Source organism: Mauremys reevesii, linkage group 4 (assembly GCF_016161935.1).
Source record: "Mauremys reevesii isolate NIE-2019 linkage group 4, ASM1616193v1, whole genome shotgun sequence".
In the NCBI taxonomy this organism is placed as follows: domain Eukaryota; kingdom Metazoa; phylum Chordata; order Testudines; family Geoemydidae; genus Mauremys; species Mauremys reevesii.
This window is the reverse complement of record NC_052626.1, coordinates 135,241,385-135,263,696: the sequence shown is the minus strand read 5'-3', so window position 1 is coordinate 135,263,696 and position 22,312 is coordinate 135,241,385. Positions and strand designations below refer to the sequence as shown.

The 22,312-nt window shown below is 43.2% G+C and overlaps 2 protein-coding genes across 4 annotated transcripts in view; both read right to left on the bottom strand.

The window, feature by feature from the left end:
• The window catches only part of LOC120403911 (complement receptor type 1-like), a 626,098-nt gene that overhangs the window by 173,002 nt on the left and 430,784 nt on the right, over positions 1-22,312 (bottom strand). The window lies entirely within an intron of this gene.
• LOC120403917 (complement receptor type 2-like) overlaps positions 1-22,312 on the bottom strand; it is a 34,659-nt gene that overhangs the window by 835 nt on the left and 11,512 nt on the right. The window contains exons 4-7 of one of the 2 annotated variants that reach the window (XM_039535878.1): positions 20,988-21,182; positions 19,750-19,929; positions 17,059-17,088; positions 12,201-13,094 (exon numbers count right to left, since the gene is read on the bottom strand). In XM_039535878.1, coding sequence (XP_039391812.1) covers positions 13,039-13,094; positions 17,059-17,088; positions 19,750-19,929; positions 20,988-21,182 — 461 coding nt within the window. In that variant the 3' untranslated portion in view covers positions 12,201-13,038. Of the gene's footprint in view, positions 1-116; positions 317-2,540; positions 2,736-12,200; positions 13,095-17,058; positions 17,089-19,749; positions 19,930-20,987; positions 21,183-22,312 lie in introns of those variants that run through there. The other variant, XM_039535876.1, reaches the window with a different exon arrangement.

Sequence of the window (22,312 nt, the reverse complement as noted above, 5' to 3'; positions counted from 1 at the left end):
AAGACCTCATGAAGTTAAGTCTTTGCTTCATTAAATCAAAGCATGGTTACTACTATTCTTTATATTAGAAATTGGGGAAGAGGCATTAAGAAACCCAACTTAACAGTGATACTTACACACTTCGGTAATGCCATCCAGGTGCCGTCCGATAAACAAGTAATACTAAATCTGTCTGTTGCAGGCAGGAGGGAATGGCTTGAAAACTGGTACCCAGGAGAGCATTTGAAAGGAATGGTTTCATTAATGGTGTACCACATTTTTTCATCCAATGTATTGACCATGCTTCCATTTTGCACCTCTGGCTTCGGACACCCAACTGAAAAGAAAATGCAGAAGAGAAGGCAGTTCATTGAGAGGAGCAGATGCACTGTGAATGCTGGTTATTGCTCAAAATGGAGGAGAACAGATACACCCAAGACCCTTTACCCACAGTTTATTTCACTGCAGTTGTTTTGGTTTATAAACGACCCATAAAACCAGCTACCCTGTGAATCTCTCTCTCAATTGAGAAAGAGGGTCCATGATTGAGTGTGGAGCCAACACTGAAGTGAATTGGAATAGCAGGTGTTCAGCACCTTTCAGGATTCAGCTCAGAGTGACTATCAAGTGATCCAATCAACACCTACAATGAGGCATTAGATTCCAGTCCCATCATTCTACAAAACCAAGACCTAAAGAAAAGCATTTGAGTTAAACACAGAAATCCCATCCAGTATTTTACACGACTGGCATTTCATGGAGGTGTCACCAGCTGGGGCAGAAGAGCACAGATGCTTTTTTGGGATCGTTAACATGCAGTTTGTTCCTGTGCACACTTGTGGTAAAAAACCTCTTCCCTTTATTGCAGTTGGGCTCTTCCACAGCAAGGGACAAGTGCATGGAAGTCAATGGAGTCACCTGGGCTTCTCACTGGTGGAATGAAGAGCAGAACTTGCTCCTTAATAGTGTCTTACACTCCTATAGTGACTTGCATCTTGAAGGATCCCAGAGGGGTTTTCTAGATACTACACAGATTTGCACTTTACTAAGCCCCTTCCCCACTGAAATGCAGCCTCTTCTAGGGCAGGACACAGTATCCGACCAGACAGAGGTTCATGTTAAGTCTCAGACAAGGAACAACCAAATCTAGTGCACTTATGGCAGCTGACCTATTTCCCAGGCAACTCACACTGAAAACTATGCCACACAGGAACACCAGACTAAAGCTTAACCTCTTCCTAGAATTTTTTTTAAAGGAAATAGTCTCCAGGGGCATTTGCAGCAAATAGTTTCTTTCTGCACTGGATTTTCAATTACGTTGGGACTACTGGCAGGTTATGCCCACTTTTTGGAGTCAGGCTGTTTCACAAACTCCCTGATGTCACATCCAGACGGCGCCACATACTTAAAGGGATGATACCAGGAGAGCTGAGTTGGGAAACCAGAAACCTGGAGCTGGATGACAGACTGACAATATCCTGAACAAACCGTATGGAATTAAGATTAATTTAATTCAATGAAGTTTCATCTTATTGAATTAGGGTTAATACCTTTGGGGTCCATTGTATTAAAACGCAGTTGTGACTGTGTAGTGGCATTGCAGGTACCTTCGCTAGAGGGAGGAGGATGCTAGTGTACTTCCTCCCTTATCAGCCTTTGAAACCAGCCCCCAGAGAGGTGCATCTACCGGTTCAAACTGGAGTCTCCCAGGACCAACAAAGAAAGCGTTTTGGATAAATAGCTTGTTTTTTTAACAGCCTCAGGGCTTTCTTCCTGATCCAGCAAATGGATAGGACCCCTTGTCCATGGAGGGCCCCAATCCTTTGGAAAGACTTTGAAGGATCAGGTGCTTGTTCTGAGCTAGAGCTGTGATGAATTAATAACCAGAAGGAATCCCCCTTGGGTGGCAGATGAAGGATTATGCCTGCCACAATCCAGAGATGTGGTGGGGTTAAATATGGGAAATTTTTAGCATGCATGTTGTTCTCTCTGTAATGCTTTTTAAACTTAAAAATAAGGTAGACCTACATAGGAAGAACTGTGTGGGGATGCATAACTGTACCAATTATACCTGTTAAAAATCCTCTGAAGAGAAAGGAAGCAAGTGTCCCTGGGCAATCTGTGTGTGCTGGGAAATATATGGTGAAAGGAGGGTACTGTGCCGCCTAGAGATACCCCAGTCAGAAGGGACAGAGACAGGGGTCTTCATCCAATAGGCAACAGCTGAGGGGCTTTGACCTTTATACCTTCACCTACATGGTGCGAGGGCATCCAGGGAACAGACACTGCCCCAGTGGACACTGCTATTCAAAAGATCCTGTCTCACACACACGGGGATCATGCACTCCACAAGTGCAATCTGTGTAGACAATCACACAAAGAACATTTAACACCAGTTACACTGCAGCGTCTCCAGTCATGGACTGTTCTTAAAACCATTAAAGTGATCTTACATTCACATTCCTGCTTTTGGGAGCTTTATATTACGCAGTGAAGTTAGCAACCCACCAAACCATGCCTCTAAAAGCCTCAATCCCAGTTGTTAAACAGATGCTACTAACCTTTGCATTCAGGGGCAGGCCCACTCCACTCTCCATTGACATTATCTTTCGTTCTACAACGAATGGAGGCCTCTCCAATAAGAGAGAAGCCCTGGTCACATTTGTAAGTTACTGCTGAGCCAAAGGAAAACTCTTCTCCACTCTGACCAGTATGGGATCCATGGGTGATATCAGGAGGTGGAAGACAAGGTATTGCTGAAGCAAAGAATGTCAACATGAAAATTAAAGTTCATATTGAAGGTAAACTGAAGAGAGAGTTTTCACTAAGAAAGTTGTCTCAGATCCCCCCAAAACACTGTTCAGCCATTTGGAAGGGTACTTAACATTGCATTTTAACATTTGAAGCAAGACTCCTTTCAGATTCTGAAGGTTTTTCTGCTTTTAGGCTTGACCCAACCCAGTACGTCCATTGCTCAAGAAGGATGCTCCATAAAACACAAGCTCTGGAAGATGACCTTACCAGAGCGTGCCCCTTCCCAACATTAGCCTCAAGGAGCCAGAACCTCCTCCCCAGCATCTCTAGAGGTCATGTTGTTCCACCAGCAGAAAAATAAGCTAGGACATTTCTTGTAGCAGCAGCTGATTCTAGAAACTGGACCATCAGCAGCATGATTGACAGACCAAGCCCAGAAAGCATCCAAGAAATCAAATTAAGGTAGAGACAAATTAATTGTGATTCATTCCAAAAGAGCCTCAGATTTTAAGTGAATGGTCAGATTTGGGAAGGGTCAAAACTTCTTGAAGTCATTATCATGCCTTTTACTTAGTGAACAGCAGGATTATGCAGATACAATAGTGAAGAGGTGCCATGAGGCCTGTTGGATTATGAATATTAAACAGTGCCAGGTGAACAATCTAGAAGCGACTTTGTTTTTAAGCATTGATTCTGTAGGAGTCATCCAAACACCACAGTGAACCACAGTATAATTTCATTCTCTCCCCAACCAAACATGCATCCTTAAGTTTTTACTCTTATTTGGATTCAAAGATGTAAGAACAGAGACTCCTCTGTAGCACCAGCTATGCTGCATCATCTCCAGATGCGAACTGTTCTTAAAATCCTTAAAATAATTTACCTTGGCAAAGTGGAACCTCCTTATCCCAATCAACTCTATTTCCTGCAAGCACACATTGGGTGGAAATCGGTCCAATTAATCTGTAACAAAAGAAAGAAAAAAGGTTCAGGTTTATTACTGAAGTAAGCAAAGAACTAGGCTATAGTTCAGAAAGGTGGAACATGGTTACTTTATGCCAGTAGTTGGAGACAAATGATTGATCAGGGTCATTTCTGCTATAAAACATGATATGTCTAACACCATGGGACCAAGGAACTCTAAGTAATTAAAGGCAATCTAGAGCTATAAACTATTAGCAAGAGAGTGGCCTCACTTCTTGTCTACACGTCAGATGCTTGGGAATGCTTGTTAATTCTCTGCAAAGGGGAACAAGTGATCCTTCTTCTAAATTGGAGATACAAGTAGTAAGGAGTGCAAATATCTCTAACAGGGGGAAGAGGGCTCTAATCATTCCTGCTCTAATCATTCCTGCTATAGAACTTAATTAATGCTCAGGAAACCATGTTATTTTAGACACAACTGGTCTGCTCACGGTGCTTTCATGCGGAAAAAGGGTTTGGCCTTGCTGGTTAGGAGGCTGTGCCTCATCTTATGTTTCTAAGACGTAGGAGAGTGTTTGAAATGTGAGCTGCCGCCATTCTACACCTTAGGATTACTGTGCTTTTATCTGCAGCAGTACTAGACACCTCTTCTCTGAATGCCAGGTGTTACCCCAGTTGTCAATGACTCAGCTTAAGCAGCTCCCCTTACCTTTCCTCCCCAGCAATGTTTTGTAAAATAAAAGTCAGACCTAAAGACAACCCATCCTGACAGAAGCGATGGGGAGAAGTCAGCTGCCCTGAGCTGTCACCCACCTGACCCCATCTCCCTTCCATATTCAAACCAGAGCATCTTAACTGTCCAAGACCTAACCACACACTAAATCCAGGGAACTCATGGGCCTGCACAAATCCAAGGCCATAAATCCATGTAGGCTACTGCAAAGAAACCCTATCTCCACAAATCCTTCAACTGTGGATCAGCCTACTTCACCCAGAAGGCAGGCTGACAACCAATCCACAGAAAAAGGCATTTAACTTGCATGGGGTTTGGCAAACCAGCCACCATCAGGAGTTACCTCCCACCATCTCTCCTCACTCAGACTCGGGGTCGGCTTCCACCCAGTGACATCTGACTCCTCTTCCCAGAGGACTTAACCCCTGCTGCCAGGCCAAGCCCTCTAAAGATTTGATACAGTGAAAAAAACCACCTGCACTTGTTGGTTGTGTTTTCTGGTCCTCATGCAATGCAATCTATTCCGTTATCTCAACTGCTCAGTGAAATGAGGCCACAACCCATTTATGATTCCCCAAGGCTTGTCACATAACCCATATGGACAAAAGCAACAACTGACCGTGACACTACCCTGATAACTATTGCTGAGTAGGAAAAAGTCTGCTTCTAGCCGGTGCTATCTTTTATGGGCAATATTCTGCCCCACAATCCCAGCACCGATTCAAGACCCTAGGACTGACCAATAACAGCCCCTGTAACATGGCAGAGATTGGCACCGATCAGTGAGTGTCACATTACCATTCACATGGAGCTTTCCCTTATGACTCATGATCCAGCAGCTGCTGGGATGACCTGTTGAAGGTTTAGGCTGGGATTTCCAAAAGCACCTGAGTGAGTTAGGTGCCCATCTCCCACCAAAGGACAGTCATAAATAGGTAGCTAGCATCCTTCAACTCCTTTGAAAGTCACAGGTATAATTCTTAACTAGGGCCCAGCTCATGGCCACAGATGTATAGCACATGACTCACTTATGTTCTTGAAGTTAAGCAGCCTTTCTAGTCTCATTTTGCCAGACTTCACCAACACTTTTACACCAGTCTAGGTTCTATTAATTAGCCAAAAGCCGCAACTTGCCACTCACCCTTCACTACAGGAGAAATTTGCTGTTGCACCAAACTGGAGATCGGTCAAATCAACTCTGCCATTTTCTAGTTCTAGTGGTTTACACGGTCTTCCTAGAAGAAAACAAGACTAATATTAGTGTCATCTCATATGACCTTAATGGGAAAAAGAAAAAGGGGATATGCTAACTTGCTCCCCCTAACATAGCAAATACTATGGCAGATCAAGCTAATGGTCTAATCCAGTGGTTAACCTTTTCTGGGTTAAGGACCCATTAGCAAATGTTTATGGCCTGCCATGACCCAGTAAATAGTGTGGGCATGGAGGCCCTGGGGTAGTTTTGGTCAGGTCCTATATCCCAGGAGTGTTGGGCCCTGCCTGGCACTCACCCCACAGTTTCTGTGCCCAGGAGTTTGCTGAGCTGGTGTCTCTGCTTCAGTAGTTCCAACCTCCAGGATTGTAACGTCACTACAGTTTGGCCCCCGCCCCTCAACTGGATCAAATTTGTCTGAGTGGAGTTGTGACCTGGCTCATGGGGTCAGTGCCACTCAGATTTGGCCTACCCACCATGGCACATTAGCCACTGACCCAATGTGGCCCTTACCCAGGGGTCCTGGCCAATTGGGGGCTCCCCAGAAAAATGGGTGTCCCTGTACCCCAACTCACTACCTGCACCCACCCAGCACTCCTGCCAGGGAGCGGGCGCAGGGTCTTGCAGGAGTGCCGGGTGGGCAGGGCAAGTCTCCATGCCCCGACCCCGCTCCCTGGCTGGAGTGCCTGGGAAGGAAGATGGGGAGACTGCAGGATAGAAGAGGTGGGAAGGGACCCCCCAGTTGCTCTGGCCCTTGGCTCCACAAACCCCTAATCTGCCTCTGCCTACCCAGGCTGCTGTTATCATGACAGCTGGGCCAAACTTGAGTGGCGCTGGCATCCTGGTGGTTGTAGCACCCAGAGCAGGGCGGTGAGACCCACAGGAGCTGCCACGTGACCCTTTGAAACAAGCCTTCTGGCAACCCTATTTTATGTCCCGACCCACAGGCTGAGAAATCCTGGTCTAGTCTCATCTCCTTTCTGACAATGGCCAGCCCCAGAAGCTACAGAGAAACCTGTAAAACCTACATTATGGATAATTATGCCCACAGGTGGCCAGGGGGAAGATTTCTCCTAGTCCCACAGTTAATGGTTCCCCTCATATCCTAAAGAGGAGTAAAACTATAAGCCAACGAAATTATCCCAAGTGCATATATTCATATTGCCAAATTAAGACCCAGACTCTGAAACAATCACATGCATATAAATCACTGATTTATATGGGATAGTTCATGAGTGACATTAAAAACAGTTTTAAGTGTTTGCAGGACAAGAGTTTGAGTAGCTCAGCCTTCTTTGAATTCTACCAAGCTCTTTACTTCAAAGTCTCATGGCAATGTGTTCCATGGATTAATTATGCATTTTGTCAAGCAATTTCCTGTTATCAGTCCCACTGAATCCTGAGTTTAGGTAAATAAAAATTGCCTTTTCCTCATTTAAACTCAATGACAGATATTCTCCTTACCCCCCTAGAACAAGAATATCCTGAAAATTATTTGTGATGCTTTCTTCCTTTGTAGAAATAAGCTTTCATTACTGATGAACACTATCAGAAATTGACCATTACTACATGGAGTTCAAAAAAGAATAATTGTATCCATGCAAAGTTAGAACTTGTTATAATGATAGAGAACTTCTCTCTTGATTCAGGGAAGGCACAAAAGTTGCCTTCTGTTTATTAAGGAGCTGACTCTGCAGAACACTACCGCACATGTTAATGGCCCAATGACTTCTTGCAATTAGTCACATGCTTAAGTCTCCTGAAGGCTAGAGTACAAGTGTCAAAGGCTATGCAAGTAACTCCCAGCAGTGTTATATAATAGTATACAGCTCGATAGTATTCATCACCCTGTATTTTTGGCAGGGTTCCACACCCCATTTAGGGCTTATGTCCTGCCCTGTAGTCCTGGTTCCATTGGTATCAAGGTTTGACACCATCAGCCATTTTGAATTTTTTTTTTTATTACAGTATTTTTTATGTATGAATGGTGGAATGTTGCATGCTTGTGCTTTGATACATTTGGTTGATTGTTTAGAGAAAAAGGTTGAAAGAATAGGGTAAGAAAGCTTAGGTCAGGTTTAGAGGAAAAAAGAAAAAGGTTATTAAAGAGAAGAAAGATTGTTAGGTTTAGTATGGAGCGATGACTTTTAAATAATAGAAAGAGGAAAAAATAAGCACAGAGCAGAGAAAAAAGGTTTTAGAAAATACAAAAAACAAAGCAATAAGGCTGTGTTACTGAACACATGCAGAGCGAAACATCCTACTCCAGCGACTGTCAGTAGTGAAATGATAGCTGTTCTGGGCAGCGAACCTTGGGAGCTGGCCCAGTCTTTCAGTGCCTTACAGCTACGTCACAGAACACACTTTTTGATCCAATCCTTTCATACCAAGATTCTAAAATGAGCCTTTCAGGAAAGGACTATTGTGGGGATTATTTGAAAAAACTCTTGCCACTGAGCATTTGACTGTGTGTATAAAACTACATATTTTTGTGAATGGCACTTTTAAAACTGGTAGCCTAGACACAACAGCTATGTCCTTTTACAAGATGCCTACAGACACCAAGAAGCTGGAATTGCCCATGGGTGTACCAGCTCATGTTCAGAAGAGAAGAACCATTTACACTTATTTTGCTAAAGAGGCAGACCCGTTGCCGAACCCTACATTTCATCCTGAAATTGAACCCAACAGGAAGACTTTATGGAGTCACGGCTAGTTGTAAAGAGGAAAAGGAGAGCGTGTGAAAAATGTGTTGCCGCTTTGGAAGAAGTCAACTCGAAGGTGGAGGTAAGGCCATTTTTATAACAAATTGATGAAAAATTACAAATGTTTTATAAATATTTATGGTTAAATATTTGTATTTTATACGTAGGAATGGAAGAAGAGTCTTTATATGAGGACATGGCAACTGAGGGACTGTTGGAGGATAGCAATGTTGAGAACCAACCGATAGACGCAGAGTCATGGAAAGACGACATTGTTACAGTAAAAGTGAAAGCTTTTCCAGTTGTGAAAAAATTACATTTATGTGTTTTAAAAATGATCTCACACACATGCACATACAGCTGCAGCTCTGGGTGACCAGCAAGATGAGAGATAATGAGCCACATACAGCACCTACTGCCTGCAGAAACCTTTAGTCTAAGCACACATCACTGCCAGGCTGAACTAGTACTATTTTACTTCACCATCCCAGTCCCTCACTAACCTTTTACCAAATTTGGTGCATTTCTACATATTTTATGAAAAAAATGTTTACTATTTTCCTGCAGTTGAGAGGCCTCAACTCCACCTTAAAGTGTTTTTTCAACAATTTCCATTTCATAACCTCATTGTATGGAAAGTTGTGGGCAGAATCACTATGCTACAGAACAGAGACAGGCAACTAAGGTGACTTACAGCAACTTCCCTTCATCTCAAGTCAGCTCCCAACAACTTTCAATAGGCCTTTTCCTCCTTAACTCACTTAGGCTCTTTTGAAAATACCATTGTGTTTAAAATGCCCATAGGACCCACTGGCCCATCTAAACTAATCTTCCCAATGCTACCACCATTGGTGGCCTTGTGTACACTGAGGGCTAGTCTAGACTAAGGCTGTAAGTCAATCTGAGTTACTCAAGTTACGTAACTGAAGTTGACATAACTTGAGTTGACTTACAGCGGTGTCTACACCGCACTGCGTCAATGGAAACACTCTGTCAGCACAGCTTCTGCCTCTCAGGAAGATAGAGTAGACATCAACAGGAGAGTCCTCTCCCATTGACTTAGTGGCTTCACCAGACCCACTAAAATTGACACCGCTGCATCAATTGCAACCTTTGTCCTGCTTTCAGCCACTAGTGGTCTGACACCAATATAGCTCCATCAAGTGCTCAGCCATAGTGTAGACAGGAAAACTGCTATAAACTGCAGTTTGCACTAGTGCAGTTTACACCTACCTGTGCTTAAAAACATTAACCGCACTAGTGCAAAACAAGGCTTAATTGGGCAAACCTGATGCTATGCTAGGGATTTGAACTGCTAACTGAAAATCAGGACACATCCCCAGTGTAGCTGTGATCTTAGCCACAAGGGAAAATTAAAACATCTAAATCCAGAGACATCTGTCAGGTAATCTGAGCAAAGGCAAAGCTTCATTAGATTAAACATCTTTGCAGTTTCTAATGAGTATCAGAAATCTGTTTCTATCACATAGGGTATGTCTACACTATGGGATTATTCTGATTTTACAGAAAGCAGTTTTTAATAACATTGTATAAAGTCGAGTGCACGCGGCCACACTAAGCACATTAATTCGGCGATAAAGGCCCATTTACCGAGGCTAGCATTGATTTTTGGAGCGTTGCACTGTGGGTAGCTATCCATAGTTCCCGTAGTCTCCCCCACCCATTGGAATTCTGGGTTGAGAGCATGATGGGGCCAAAACAGAGTCACGGGTGACTCTGGGTAAATGTCATCACTCAATCCTTCCTCCGTGAAAGCAATGGCAGACAATCATTTTGCGCCCCTTTTTCCCTGGATTGCCCTGGCAGATGCCATAGCACGGCAACCATGGAGCCTGTTTAGCCTTTTGTCACTGTATGTCTACTGGATGCTGTTGACAGACGCGGTACTGCAGCGCTACACAGCAGCATTCATTTGCCTTTGCAAGGTAGCAGAGATGGTTACCAGCCCTATATCACCGTCTGCAATTGGAAATTGGCAATGATGGTTATCAATCCTTTTGTACCATCTGCTGCTGTCATGGGTGCTCCTAGCTGGCCTCGCTGAGGTCAGTCGGGGGCGCATGGACAAAAATGCGAATGACTCCCCAAGGTCATTCCCTTATGTTTTGTCTAAAAATAGAGTGTCAGTCCTGCCTAGAATATGGGGCAAGTCTACTAGAGAACCAGGGAGCAGTGTCTCTCCGGGTCAAAGCCCCAGATATCCCGCAGAAATGATGAGCTGTATGCCATTCTAGGGGGTGCCCCTGCAACAACCCTACCCCTTGCTTCCCTCCTCCCCCAACCTTCCTGGGCTACCGTGGCAATGTCCCCCCATGTGTGTGATGAAGTAATAAAGAAGGCAGGAATAAGAAACACTGACTTTTTAGTGAGATAAAATGAGGGGGAGGCAGCGTCCCACTGCTATGATAGTCCAGGCAGTACAGAATCTTCATTAGACATGAAGGGGGTGGGGGTGAGGAGCTCAGCCCCCAGTTGCTATGAGGACGACATTTTTCAATCCTTTTGCACTGTCTGCCGGGCATGACCAGGAGTCATTCCCATTGTTGCCCAGGCGCCCCTGGCCGACCTCACCGAGGTCAGCCAGGAGCACTCATGGGATGAGGAGGACGGTTTTCCATCATTTTGTACTGTCTGCCATCAGGAAAGGAAGGGGAGGGGATGCTGCTGTTCAGCGCCGCAGCACCGTGTCTACCAGCAGCATGCAGTAGACATACGGTGACATTGAAAAAAAGGCAAGAAACTATTTTTTCCCCCCTTTTCTTTCATGGGGGGGGAGGGAGGTAAGTTGACAACATATACCCTGAACCACCCAGGACAATGTTTTTGACCCTTCAGGCATTGGGAGCTCAGCCAAGAATGTAAATGCTTTTCGGAGATTGCGGGGACTGTGGGATAGCTGGAGTTCTCAGTCCCCCCCTCCCTCCCTTCATGAGCATCCATTTTATTCTTTGGCTTTCCGTTATGCTTGTCACGCAGCACTGTGCTGAGTCCCTGCTGTGGCCTCTGTCCGGAGATTTTTTCAAATGCTTTGGCATTTCGTCTTCTGGAACGGAGCTCTGATAAAACAGATTTGTCTCCCCATAAAGCGATCAGATCCAGTATCTCCCATACAGTCCATGCTGATCAGCGCTCCATGCTGGGCAAACAGGAAATGAAATTCAAAAGTTCACGGGGCTTTTCCTGTCTACCTCGCCAGTGCATCCAACTCCAGATTGCTGTCCAGAGCGGTCACAATGGTGCACTGTGGGATAGCTCCCGGAGGCCAATACCATCAAATTGCGGCCACACTAACTCTATTCTGAAATGGCAATACCTATTTGAGCGCTACTCCCCTCATTGGGGAGGAGTACAGATATCCATATTAAGGGCCCTTTATATTGATATAAAGGGCTTCGTTTTGTGGACGGGTGCAGGGTTAATTCGGTTTAACGCTGCTAAATTCGGTATAAACCCATAGTGTAGACCAGGCCATAGATCCTAATCCTATTGTAACACAGGCAGGATTGAGCCGACTGGCTGTTAGTGAAGGCTGTAGAGCAGACTCATTTTATGTCTCTAAGTGGTCTCGGTGCCACTAGATGGGACAGACCACCACACCCAGGAGGTGTCTGGGTTACACTATCACGCTCGCATTCAGTTTGGATAGTATCTTGTAGTTTCCTGGCAGTGCATTGTTACAAGGCTGACAAAGCGCTACCCCTTGCCAGAAAGATCCATACCCTAGGAAATCATGGATTTTTTGGGGTGGGGGGGAACAGGTCCAAAAAGAACTACTAGTTTCATCTGCTCTGGAAAGCAGCGACCAGATCACAGTAGAGGGGTAGATTTCAACCACATTTTTACATTGCTATTGAGAGTCAGGATGCTATAGTCTTTGTACCATATTCCTTTTATTCAGAGAAAAAGATTTAAGTACAACAGAAATTCCATTTTTTTCCTCCCATTTGATAAATATGCAGGTTACCAAGTAAAATTCTATACAAATAATTTATGTTTTCAGTGATAGTGACAAAACACCATTTGGTTATAAACACCTTTTTACAGCAGAGAATTATTTCATGAATGTAATAAGCTTGCTTTAAATGCTACCAGACTTGTTTTCAGCTACTGAAATGTTAAAATAAAGACATTTTGTTTAGGCATGGAATCATAGAAGAATTTGCTCACAAGTATAACCATTTTACTGCTTACTTATCAGAAATGGCTCATAAGGAAACAGGTCATTTATTTTGGCTCTCAATACAAACTTAAACAATTAGATAGCATGGACTCTGAACACCTGAGTCTTACACACATCCATGCACTTCACTCTGGGATGCGATACTGAGGACAGCCTGAACATAAGATTTGGGGTAAGAATAGTTTGGGGTTTTTTGTTGTTGTTTTTGGAGTTTCTGGGACATGAGAGTAAAGGAACACTGATTATTCTGGAGATTTGATTTAAACAAAAAAAACAAACAAAAAAACCTGAGGATAAATCTGAATTAACAAAAGCCTACAGCAGTTCTATGAGTATCTTTGGCATCATTAAATCTGTATTTTAAAAGGGATAAGTACTTCAAGATAGAAACCTCCAAATAGAAATCTCAACAGGCTCTTGCTTGCAATAGCAAAATCCACAACACTGAATACAACTGTAGGAATCTGGGATCACAAGAGAAGTTTAATGCAATCATATGAGGTTTCCCTCCATTTTTCCATTTTCTTCTTCACTGTCTGATGAATAAGTTAGTAATCAGCACTGCCAGAATGATAGGCATCTTCCCTGCAAAACCAAAATAAAGACAGTTATAACCAAATAAAAATGCATAATACCTTGACTTCACTACAGATGTTTACAATGAGTTTTTTCATTTTACGTTCTGTCTGAAAGATTTGTTTTATTAATTTTAGAGTTACACTAACACAATTATAATCTAATTTCCAGTTAAAGCAGAGTTCATGCTATTTCTTTTCTGAGGCCATGTCCAAAACCGAAAAGAGGCAGAAAAATCATGTAATCAAAGTTGGCAAACAGTGTTAAGTTAGCTATTACATATCCTAAACACAGGAGAACTGGACTATCTATGCTCCCTTCCAGTAACGCTCAACTGTTTTGAGCACTGGAAAGGCGAGGGGGTCATCTGTAACATAACATTGTTTTAGGACATTAGTTTCTTCCACTGACTACTCACATTATACAAGAATCTTATTCAACGGTACACCCCAAGAATACCACATAGAGTATTCCTACAGCAACTGTCTGTTGAAAAGTCAGTAATCTGGTATGTTGACAGGACAGAAATTGATTTATATTATCTTAGAAATAAGATTAAAGTATATAGTATGAAAAGGAGCGTGAGCAAAGGACGTCAATTCCCTATTGCTGGGGACTGAGGGAAACGAGGTAGTGGTGTAGAACCTATTTGTACAGTGCTTTTGGGCTGCCTGTGCAGAATTTTGGATCGTTTATTCATTTTTATATCCGTACTGATTTTAAAGTAATATTCTGAAAATTTCATTTAATTGCTCAATTTACTAAGTTGTGCAAAAGTGACTAAATGCAATGAACCTCTGCCATGTTTCCACCCACCAGGCTGCTGAGGAGATGGGCTGAGGGTTACATGGATATTTAAGGGCAACTCTTCTTAGTATTACACACAAAAGTGCTACATTAAATATCCTTTGTTAAAGGAACATTAAGTCTGCAAAGTCAAGCACTCAGTTACAAAAGGCAAGAATTAAGGGTGCCTGTACAACCTGAGTAGAGCCCCCTTGTCCATAAGCATGGTGATCAGTCTTTAGTTATATGATCACCTGCTGTTTTCTCCGCACAGGACCCTTGCCTCACTCAGCGCATACGACAGATATTACTCATAGAATCATAGAATCTCAAGGTTGCAAGGGACCTCAGGAGGTCATCTAGTCCAACCCCCTGCTCAAAGCAGGACCAAACCCAACTAAATCATCCCAGCCAGGGCTTTGTCAAGCCTGACCTTAAAAACCTCTAAGGAAGGAGATTCCACCACCTCCCTAGGTAACCCATTCCAGTTCTTCACCACCCTACTAGTGAAAAAGTTTTTCCTAATGTCCAACCTAACCCCCGCCCCCCGCAACTTGAGACCATTACTCCTTGTTCTGTCATCTTCTACCACTGAGAACAGTCTAGATCCATCCTCCTTGGAACCCCCTTTCAGGTAGTTGAAAGCAGCTATCAAATCCCCCCTCATTCTTCTCTTCTGCAGGCTAAACAATCCCAGTTCCCTCAGCCTCTCCTCATAAGTCATGTGCTCCAGCCCCCTAATCATTTTTGTTGCCCTCTGCTGCACTCTCTCCAATTTATCCACATCCTTCTTGTAGTGTGGGGCCCAAAACTGGACACAGTACTCCAAATGAGGCCTCACCAGTGCTGAATAGAGGGGAATGATCACGTCCCTCGATCTGCTGGAAATGCCCCTACTTTTACAACCCAAAATGCCATTAGCCTTCTTGGCAACAAGGGCACACTGTTGACTCATTCAGCTTTTCGTCCACCGTAACCCCTAGGTCCTTTTCTGCAGAACTGCTGCCCAGCCATTCGGTCCCTAGTCTGTAGCAGTGCATGGGATTCTTCCGTCCTAAGTGCAGGACTCTGCACTTGTCCTTGTTGAACCTCATATTTCTTTTGGCCCAATCCTCTAATTTGTCTAGGTCCCTCTGTATCCTATCCCTACCCTCCAGCGCATCAACCACTCCTCCCAGTTTAGTGTCATCTGCAAACTTGCTAAGGGTGCAGTCCACACCATCCTCCAGATCGTTAATGAAGATATTGAACAAAACCGGCCTCAGCACCGACCCTTGGGGGCGCTCAAAGAGCAGCTTATATTTTGTTTAGAAAGATGCTTAGAAAATAGAAGACTAACAGGGGATATGACAGAGGTCTCCAAAAATCATAAACGGTATGAACAAAGTATTATTTACCTCCCCTCCCATAACACAAGAATCAGGCGTTACCCAATGAAATTAACAGGCAGCAGGTTTAGCACGAACACAGAGTCAACCTGTGGAACTTGTTGACAGGTCAAAAAAGTCTAACTGGGATCACAAAAGAATTAGTTATGTCCATGGAGGATAGTTCCATCAATGGCTATTAGCCAAGATGCTTAGGGATGCAACCCCATGCTCTGGGTGTCAGCACACCTGCCAGCAGCTGAGACTGGGCAACGGGGGATCAATCTCTTGATAACTGCCCTGTTCTGTTCATTCCCTCTGAATCAACCCATAGTGGCCACTGTCAAAAGACAGAATATTAGACTAGATGGACCATTGGTGTGACCCAGTATGGCCATTCTTATGTTTTCTCCTTGTTGTACAGCTGTGGCCCCAGGCCTTATTTACTGCACACTCTTCAAACCCTGCTCTGAAGACAGACACGTTAATTCTATTTCTGAATCACTTGGCTACACAGTTGTCACAGAACCCCTGTAAGACAAGGGTGTGGAAGTGATGACAGGATTGGGGCTTGAGTCTCCACAGCTGCAGGGCTGGGTTTTTTTTGGGGTGGTGGTGGTGGTGGTTCAGGCAATTAAGCATGTGTTAGTTTTGCTTTATGTAAGGTTGGGCTACTCAGCTTAGCAACACACATTCGGCTGTAAAGATATATAAAAAATTATCAAAAAAACTGTTCTATCCTGAACTTTCAGCATCCAATACCGATCTCTGCACAACACAAGATGTCTTACAGCAAAAGCAAATACAACAAATATGGTATTCAGCAGCACACTTAGCGTTTTTCCTTAATGCAGAATACATTTTCCTGGAATGGCAAAGTAGCATTACACGAAGCATGGTAGAGTTAGAGAAAACAGTCCATTTAAATCACTTAGAAGCTTCTGCACTTTGCTGCGGTAAAAAGTTGAGATGTGATGCTAGAAAAGCCTCTATGTCTAGTTAGGAAGTGTCATTGCTTCAGAGCTGCACATGAGTGCAGTTTTGGAGAGCCATGCCTTTGCTTTCTTCTGGCATCCAGGTATGTAAGAAAAGATGCAGGCTGCTAAACTAAATAAAAATCAGGTAAAATCTCAGAATATATTAGTGCAGGCTGCAACTGAACGACTATAGGAAAGAAAAGGCGGTGAACTACTCTGAAGAATTAGTGAGACATCAGGAGCTATTTTGGTAGAGTGAATCTTGAGAAAACTGAGGGAGGAGCAGGTCAGAGTACAACAGCCATTAACATATTTGAATAAAGAGAACAATGATCAATTGTTCCCAATGTCCACTGGAAGGCAGGACAAGAAGTAATGGGCTTAATCTGCAGCAAGGGTGATTTAGATTACATATGAGGAAAAACTGTAACAGAAGTTAAGCACTGATTAAGCTTCCAAAGGAGGCTGTGGAATCTCCATCACGGGAATATTTTAAGAACAGATTGGACAAGTATCTGTCAGGGATGGTCTAGGTGTACTTGGTCCTACCACAGCACAGGAGCTGGACTTAATGACCTCTTGAAGTCCCTTCCAGTCCTATATTTCTTTGATTCTTTAAGTCAAGCATCTGCCTCATAAGCTTTTATATGGCACCACTGGACAGAACAGAATATGACAAGAGAAAAACTAGCTGCCTGGAGTAGATTCCTCACATAGTGAAGCAGTGGGGAAAAAATGGTATGAGATTAAGAAAGTGGAACATTACATAGTAAGAAGCAGTAATAGTGTAAGATATTTAAAGTCTGTGCATTGAATTATTTTTAAAATTTTAAAGTTACTTACCAATAGCAATAATGGTACCAGTGTTCCGCCCTAGAAAGAAAAAAAAATGCAAGGTGAGCTGAAGTATGAAGTTATATGAATGCCAGTTAACTATAGGAATCCATAAGCCACACACAATTAAATAAATAGACTCAAATTAATAACATCCTGCAAATTACAGAATTGATAAACATATTGGAAACCATGATCTGATCCCCAGATAATCCAATATTGAAAGAAGAAAGGCAGCTTTTCCAAGTATTCTATTACTTGTACATTGTAATACAGGCATGACGACAGTGCTGAGAACTGAAAGAGAAAAATCTTTCTAGAGGATTTTCCCTATTATGTATGAATGAATGCTCTCATTTGCAGAATTCTTATGCATCCTTCTGAGACCAAAGAGCCCTCCCCTCCAGATACTGCTGGATCTCATCTACCAAATTCTGCACTGACCTGAAGAACAGCCCTGGGGAACCCTGAAAGCTTGTCTCTCTCACCCACAGAAGTTGGCCCAATAAAATATATTACCTCACCCAGCTTGTCTCTTTAATATCCTGGGGCCAACATGGCTACAACAAAACACTGCACACAAATTCTGCACTGGTCAGCCATATTTTTACCTACAGCAAAAGTCACTAGAAGTGGAGTGTTTCGATCAGCTACCATAAAACATGTGACCACAGGATCAGTGACATCAAGTTATCTGCCAACCTGTACTTATTTGGGAGTAGAGAGGCAGAAACAAGAGAAAAGTGGTATTTTTATTTTGATACTCCTGCTGTGATTACCAGAGGATCAGTCAACTCAAGCCTAACCATTACTTACAGAACAAAAAGTGAACTGAGTAGACATCTCATTGGAGTGCAGTTTGACACTTGACTATCAGTTAAGCCTGTAGTTGCTTGTGCCATTATTGTGCAGAATTCAGATTGACAGTTTCATACACCTGGCATTTTATATAGATATATTGAGTGAGTGGACATCAGCAGGTGGGCATTACCACACACACAGAGCAGTGCGGGGGAAAAAGTAATGAAGGAAGAGATAGTTCTGGGTGGGAGACAAGACTACTACAGGGGTACAAAAATGTAATCCCAGCCTCAGGCTTATAATTCACACCTGAGCATAAGGGGCATTTGGGTGACCACTACCGTACTTTATGAAGCACTACATACACCTCTGCCCCGATATAACACAACCCGGTATAACACGAATCCGGATATAAGCAGTAAAGCAGTGCTCCGTAGGGGTGGGGCTGCGCACGCCAGTGGATCAAAGCAAGTTCGATATAACGTGGTTTCACCTATAACGCGGTAAGATTTTTTGGCTCCTGAGGACAGCGTTATATCGAGGTAGAGGTGTATTATGAAGTGAAGTGCAATAATTGAATGCTCCAGTTCAATGTGTAAACCAAAGCCTCTGCTATCCACCATGAGGATTCTAGGTATCTGAGCACAGTGGTTATTTCGCTTCCTTTATAGGTCATCAGGTTTACCTGGGCTCTTTAGGGACATTCGGGGTTGTGTTCAGAGTAAGTTCTGCATAAAAAGGAGACTTACAAGAGGATACAGGAGCAACCCACTTATCTGAATGTGCTGAACAAAGCCATGCCATGCATGGAAAGACCTCAAAGGCGACAAGACAGCTAGAGTGATTTTACAATGTTAGCATGTTTTGTTGCAAACTAAAAGACCCAGTCTCAAGACTGCGCTTTTCTTTTCCATCGAAGGATCAAGCACTACCTCCCCTAGCACACTGATGTACCTGAGTATATGGATTCTAATATCTAAACTGTATTAAAGCTATTCACCTAAATTTGGGTTATTGATGATTATGTGCTCGATGTATCATATGACTTTTAAAAACTAACTTTATATTTGTGGATAATCTAAGCAGTATACCCAGATGATCACCCAGATGTATAGGAGCATTGTAAGCAAGACACAAGAAATAATTCTTCTGCTCTACTCTGTGCTGATTAGGCCTCAACTGGAGTATTGTGTCCAGTTCTGGGCACCACATTTCAGGAAATATGTGGAAAAACTGGAGAAAGTCCAGAGAAGAGAAATAAAAATGACTGAAGCTCTAGAAAACATGACCTATGAGGGAAGATTGATAAAATGGGGGTGTGTTTAGTCTGGAGAAGAGAAGACAGAGGGGACGTAACAGTTTTCAAGTACATAAAAGATTGTTACAAGGAGGAGGGAGAAAAATTGTTGTTCTTAACCTCTGAGGATAGGACAAGAAGCAATGGGCTTAAATTGCAGCGAGGGCTGTTTAGGTTGGACATTAGGAAAAACTTCCTATCAGAGTGGTTAAGCACAAGAATAAATTGCCTAGGGAGGTTGTGAAATCTCCATCATGGGGGATTTTGAAGAGCAGGTTGGACAAACACCTGTCAGAGATGGTCTAAATAATACTTAATCCTGCTGTGAGTGCAGGGGACTAGTCGAGATGACCTCTCGAGGTCCCTTCCAGTTCTATGATTCTATATACAGACACTTTCCCCAAACTATGCATTTTATAATTTTATTTTTATTTATTTATTTTTTTAACATTAGCGTTAATTTGTGTGTGTGTGTGTGTTATGCCTATGACAAAAAGGGGACACAGACACAAACTTTACATCATTCTAACATGGCTACTCTAAAGCAATAAGCTTCCTAAATATTAGCATATAAAATGTTCAACACAACTGCTTATACTTACGTAGACAAGTCGGCAGAGATGGAACCCATGCATTGTTAGCTTCACATTCAACTGAACTGCTACCAGTCAGAGTGTAACCAGAATCACATTCAAATATTACGGTGTTTCCATATGAATAGTCAGGTCCAAACCCAGATCGCTTTTTTCCATTTTTGACTTCTGGCTCTGGACACTTGACCACTGAAAATGAAAAGTACCAGCATAAAAAAAAAATGCTTCCTATGCAAAACATTTTTTTGTGTGTGTGGGGGGGAGGAAGAGAAGAGGAGGAGAAGGGAGTAGGGGAAAGAAGAAAAAGCCTTGATACTTACTACAGCAGGTAAGATATATTTTAAAATACAGTTATACAACTTTGGATCTTTCCCTTTAAAAATATGTTAGTCCATATTCAGCACAGCACCCAAATGTATGGGTATCAGCCCTCCCCAGTAAACTGCATGAGTTCATCATCATCTTATGGAGCTATCAGGAATTTGGGTCAAGCTAGAAGAAATGTACATACAATGACATTCTGGAACTGAACTTCCCTGCTTTTGGGGGAGTTAATATTAAGTAGCCAGGTGACCAACCTGCCTAATGCCTCTGAAAAAGCCTCCATCCCAGCTGTTAGCCTGGGTAACTCAGCAAGAATAAAACCAAGTTGTTGCAGCTGCTTGAATACTAAGTACATAAACGCATTGTTACCTAAATGCAATAGTATGCGTGAGCACTGCCGTCACCAAAATGAGGATTGTACAATGACCTTTATTTCCCCCTCCTTATAACTTTTTGGCTGTGAAATGAACTCACAGAAGCCTGAGCCTTCACTGCCAAGGAGCCCTCCCAGAGTTCTGAAAAATAGGGTTCCCAAACAATCCTGCTTGTAAGCCTCTCTCTCTCCCTCCCCTTTAGCACTGAGTAGTAGGGTACTGGCATAAAAGCAAAACCTTAGTTTAAGAGTTTCTCTCCACCTAAAAATCAACTGTTTGTAATATGAGAATTAACTGCAATCTTCGAACACTGAAGGGAGACAAAAAATATAGGCTGTATTAGAGGCAAAATGGTTTCCAGGCATGATTTATGAAGTGTCTGTCATTCTTTACTTTTCCAACAAACTAGTTTTCATGATACGTATTTAGGGGGACTAAGCACTAACTGAATTTCCTCAGGTTTATGGGTTTATTTGGCAATCAAAATATAGTTTTTCCTGGGAGGAGATAGTAAAATAAGAGGGGGATTAAAAACTAGATGCTACTAACCTTTGCATTTAGGGGCAGGCCCACTCCACTCTCCATTGACATTATCTTTTGTTGTACAATGAATGGAGGCCTCTCCAATAAGAGAGAAGCCCTTGTCACATTTGTAAGTTACTGCTGAGCCATAGAAAAACTCTTGTCCACTCTGACCGGTATGGGATCCATGGGTGATGCCAGAAGGTGGATGACAAGGTATTGCTGAAGCAAAGAACGTCAACATGAAAATTAAAGTTTACATTGAAGGTGAACTGAAGAAAGTTTTACTAAGGAAGTTGTCGCAGATCCCCCCAGAAAGCTATTTAGCCATTTGGAAGGGGACTTAACATTGCATTTTAACATTTGAAGCAAGACCCCTTTCAGATTCTGAAGGTTTTTCTGCTTTTAGGCTTGACCCAACCCAGTACGTCCATTGCTCAGGGAGGCTGCTCCATAAAACACCAGCTCTGGAAGATGAACTTACCAGAGCGTGCCCCTTCCCAACATTAGCCTCAGGGAGCCAGAATCTCTTCCCCACCATCTCTAGATGTAGTGTTGTTCCACCAGCAGAAAACTAAGCTAGGATATTTCTTGTAGGAGCAGCTGTTTCTAGACTGGACATCTGCAGCATGATTGACAGACTAAGCCCCAAAAGCATCCAAGAGATCGAAGTCAGTCAGAGGCAAATTGTGATTCACTCCAAAAGAGCCCCAGATTTTAAGTGGATAGTCAGATTTGGGAAGGGTCAAAACTTCTTGAAGTCATTATCATGCCTTTTACTTAGGGCTTGGCTACACTTGCAGATGTAGAGCGCCAGGAGTTAAACCTCCCCCAGAGACAGCAGCAGGGAAAGCGCTGCCGTGCGTGCACACCATCAGCTGCAAGGGCAGTGGCGTGGCCAAATTAGCAGCTCTTGCAACGCCACAGAGAGCAGTGCATTGTGGTAGCTATCCCAGTGTGCAAGTGGCTGCAGCGTACTTTTCAAATATATATATGTGTGTGTGTAGTGTGACAGAGTATGCTGTGTGTATGTGGAAGGAGAGACTGTTTTGGGGGACAGACTGTGTCAGCATTCTGTCTTGTAAGTTCAGACGACAGCAGCAGGGGGAAAAGAGGGAAACCTCGAAATCAGCCCCCACCCCCTGCCTCTCACGCACACACATTCCACAGTAATGTTTTGCTGTGTGTCCCGGGGCAGATAAGCAGGCCGGCTGTCAGAAATGGAGCTTTGAAAGGGGATATGTGCATGCCTGCTGCCGAGTTCAAAACAATGACGAGGCCACTTGACTTCAAGGGATTATGGGATGTTTCCGGAGGCCAATCACAGCACAGTAATGCAACATGTTCTCCAC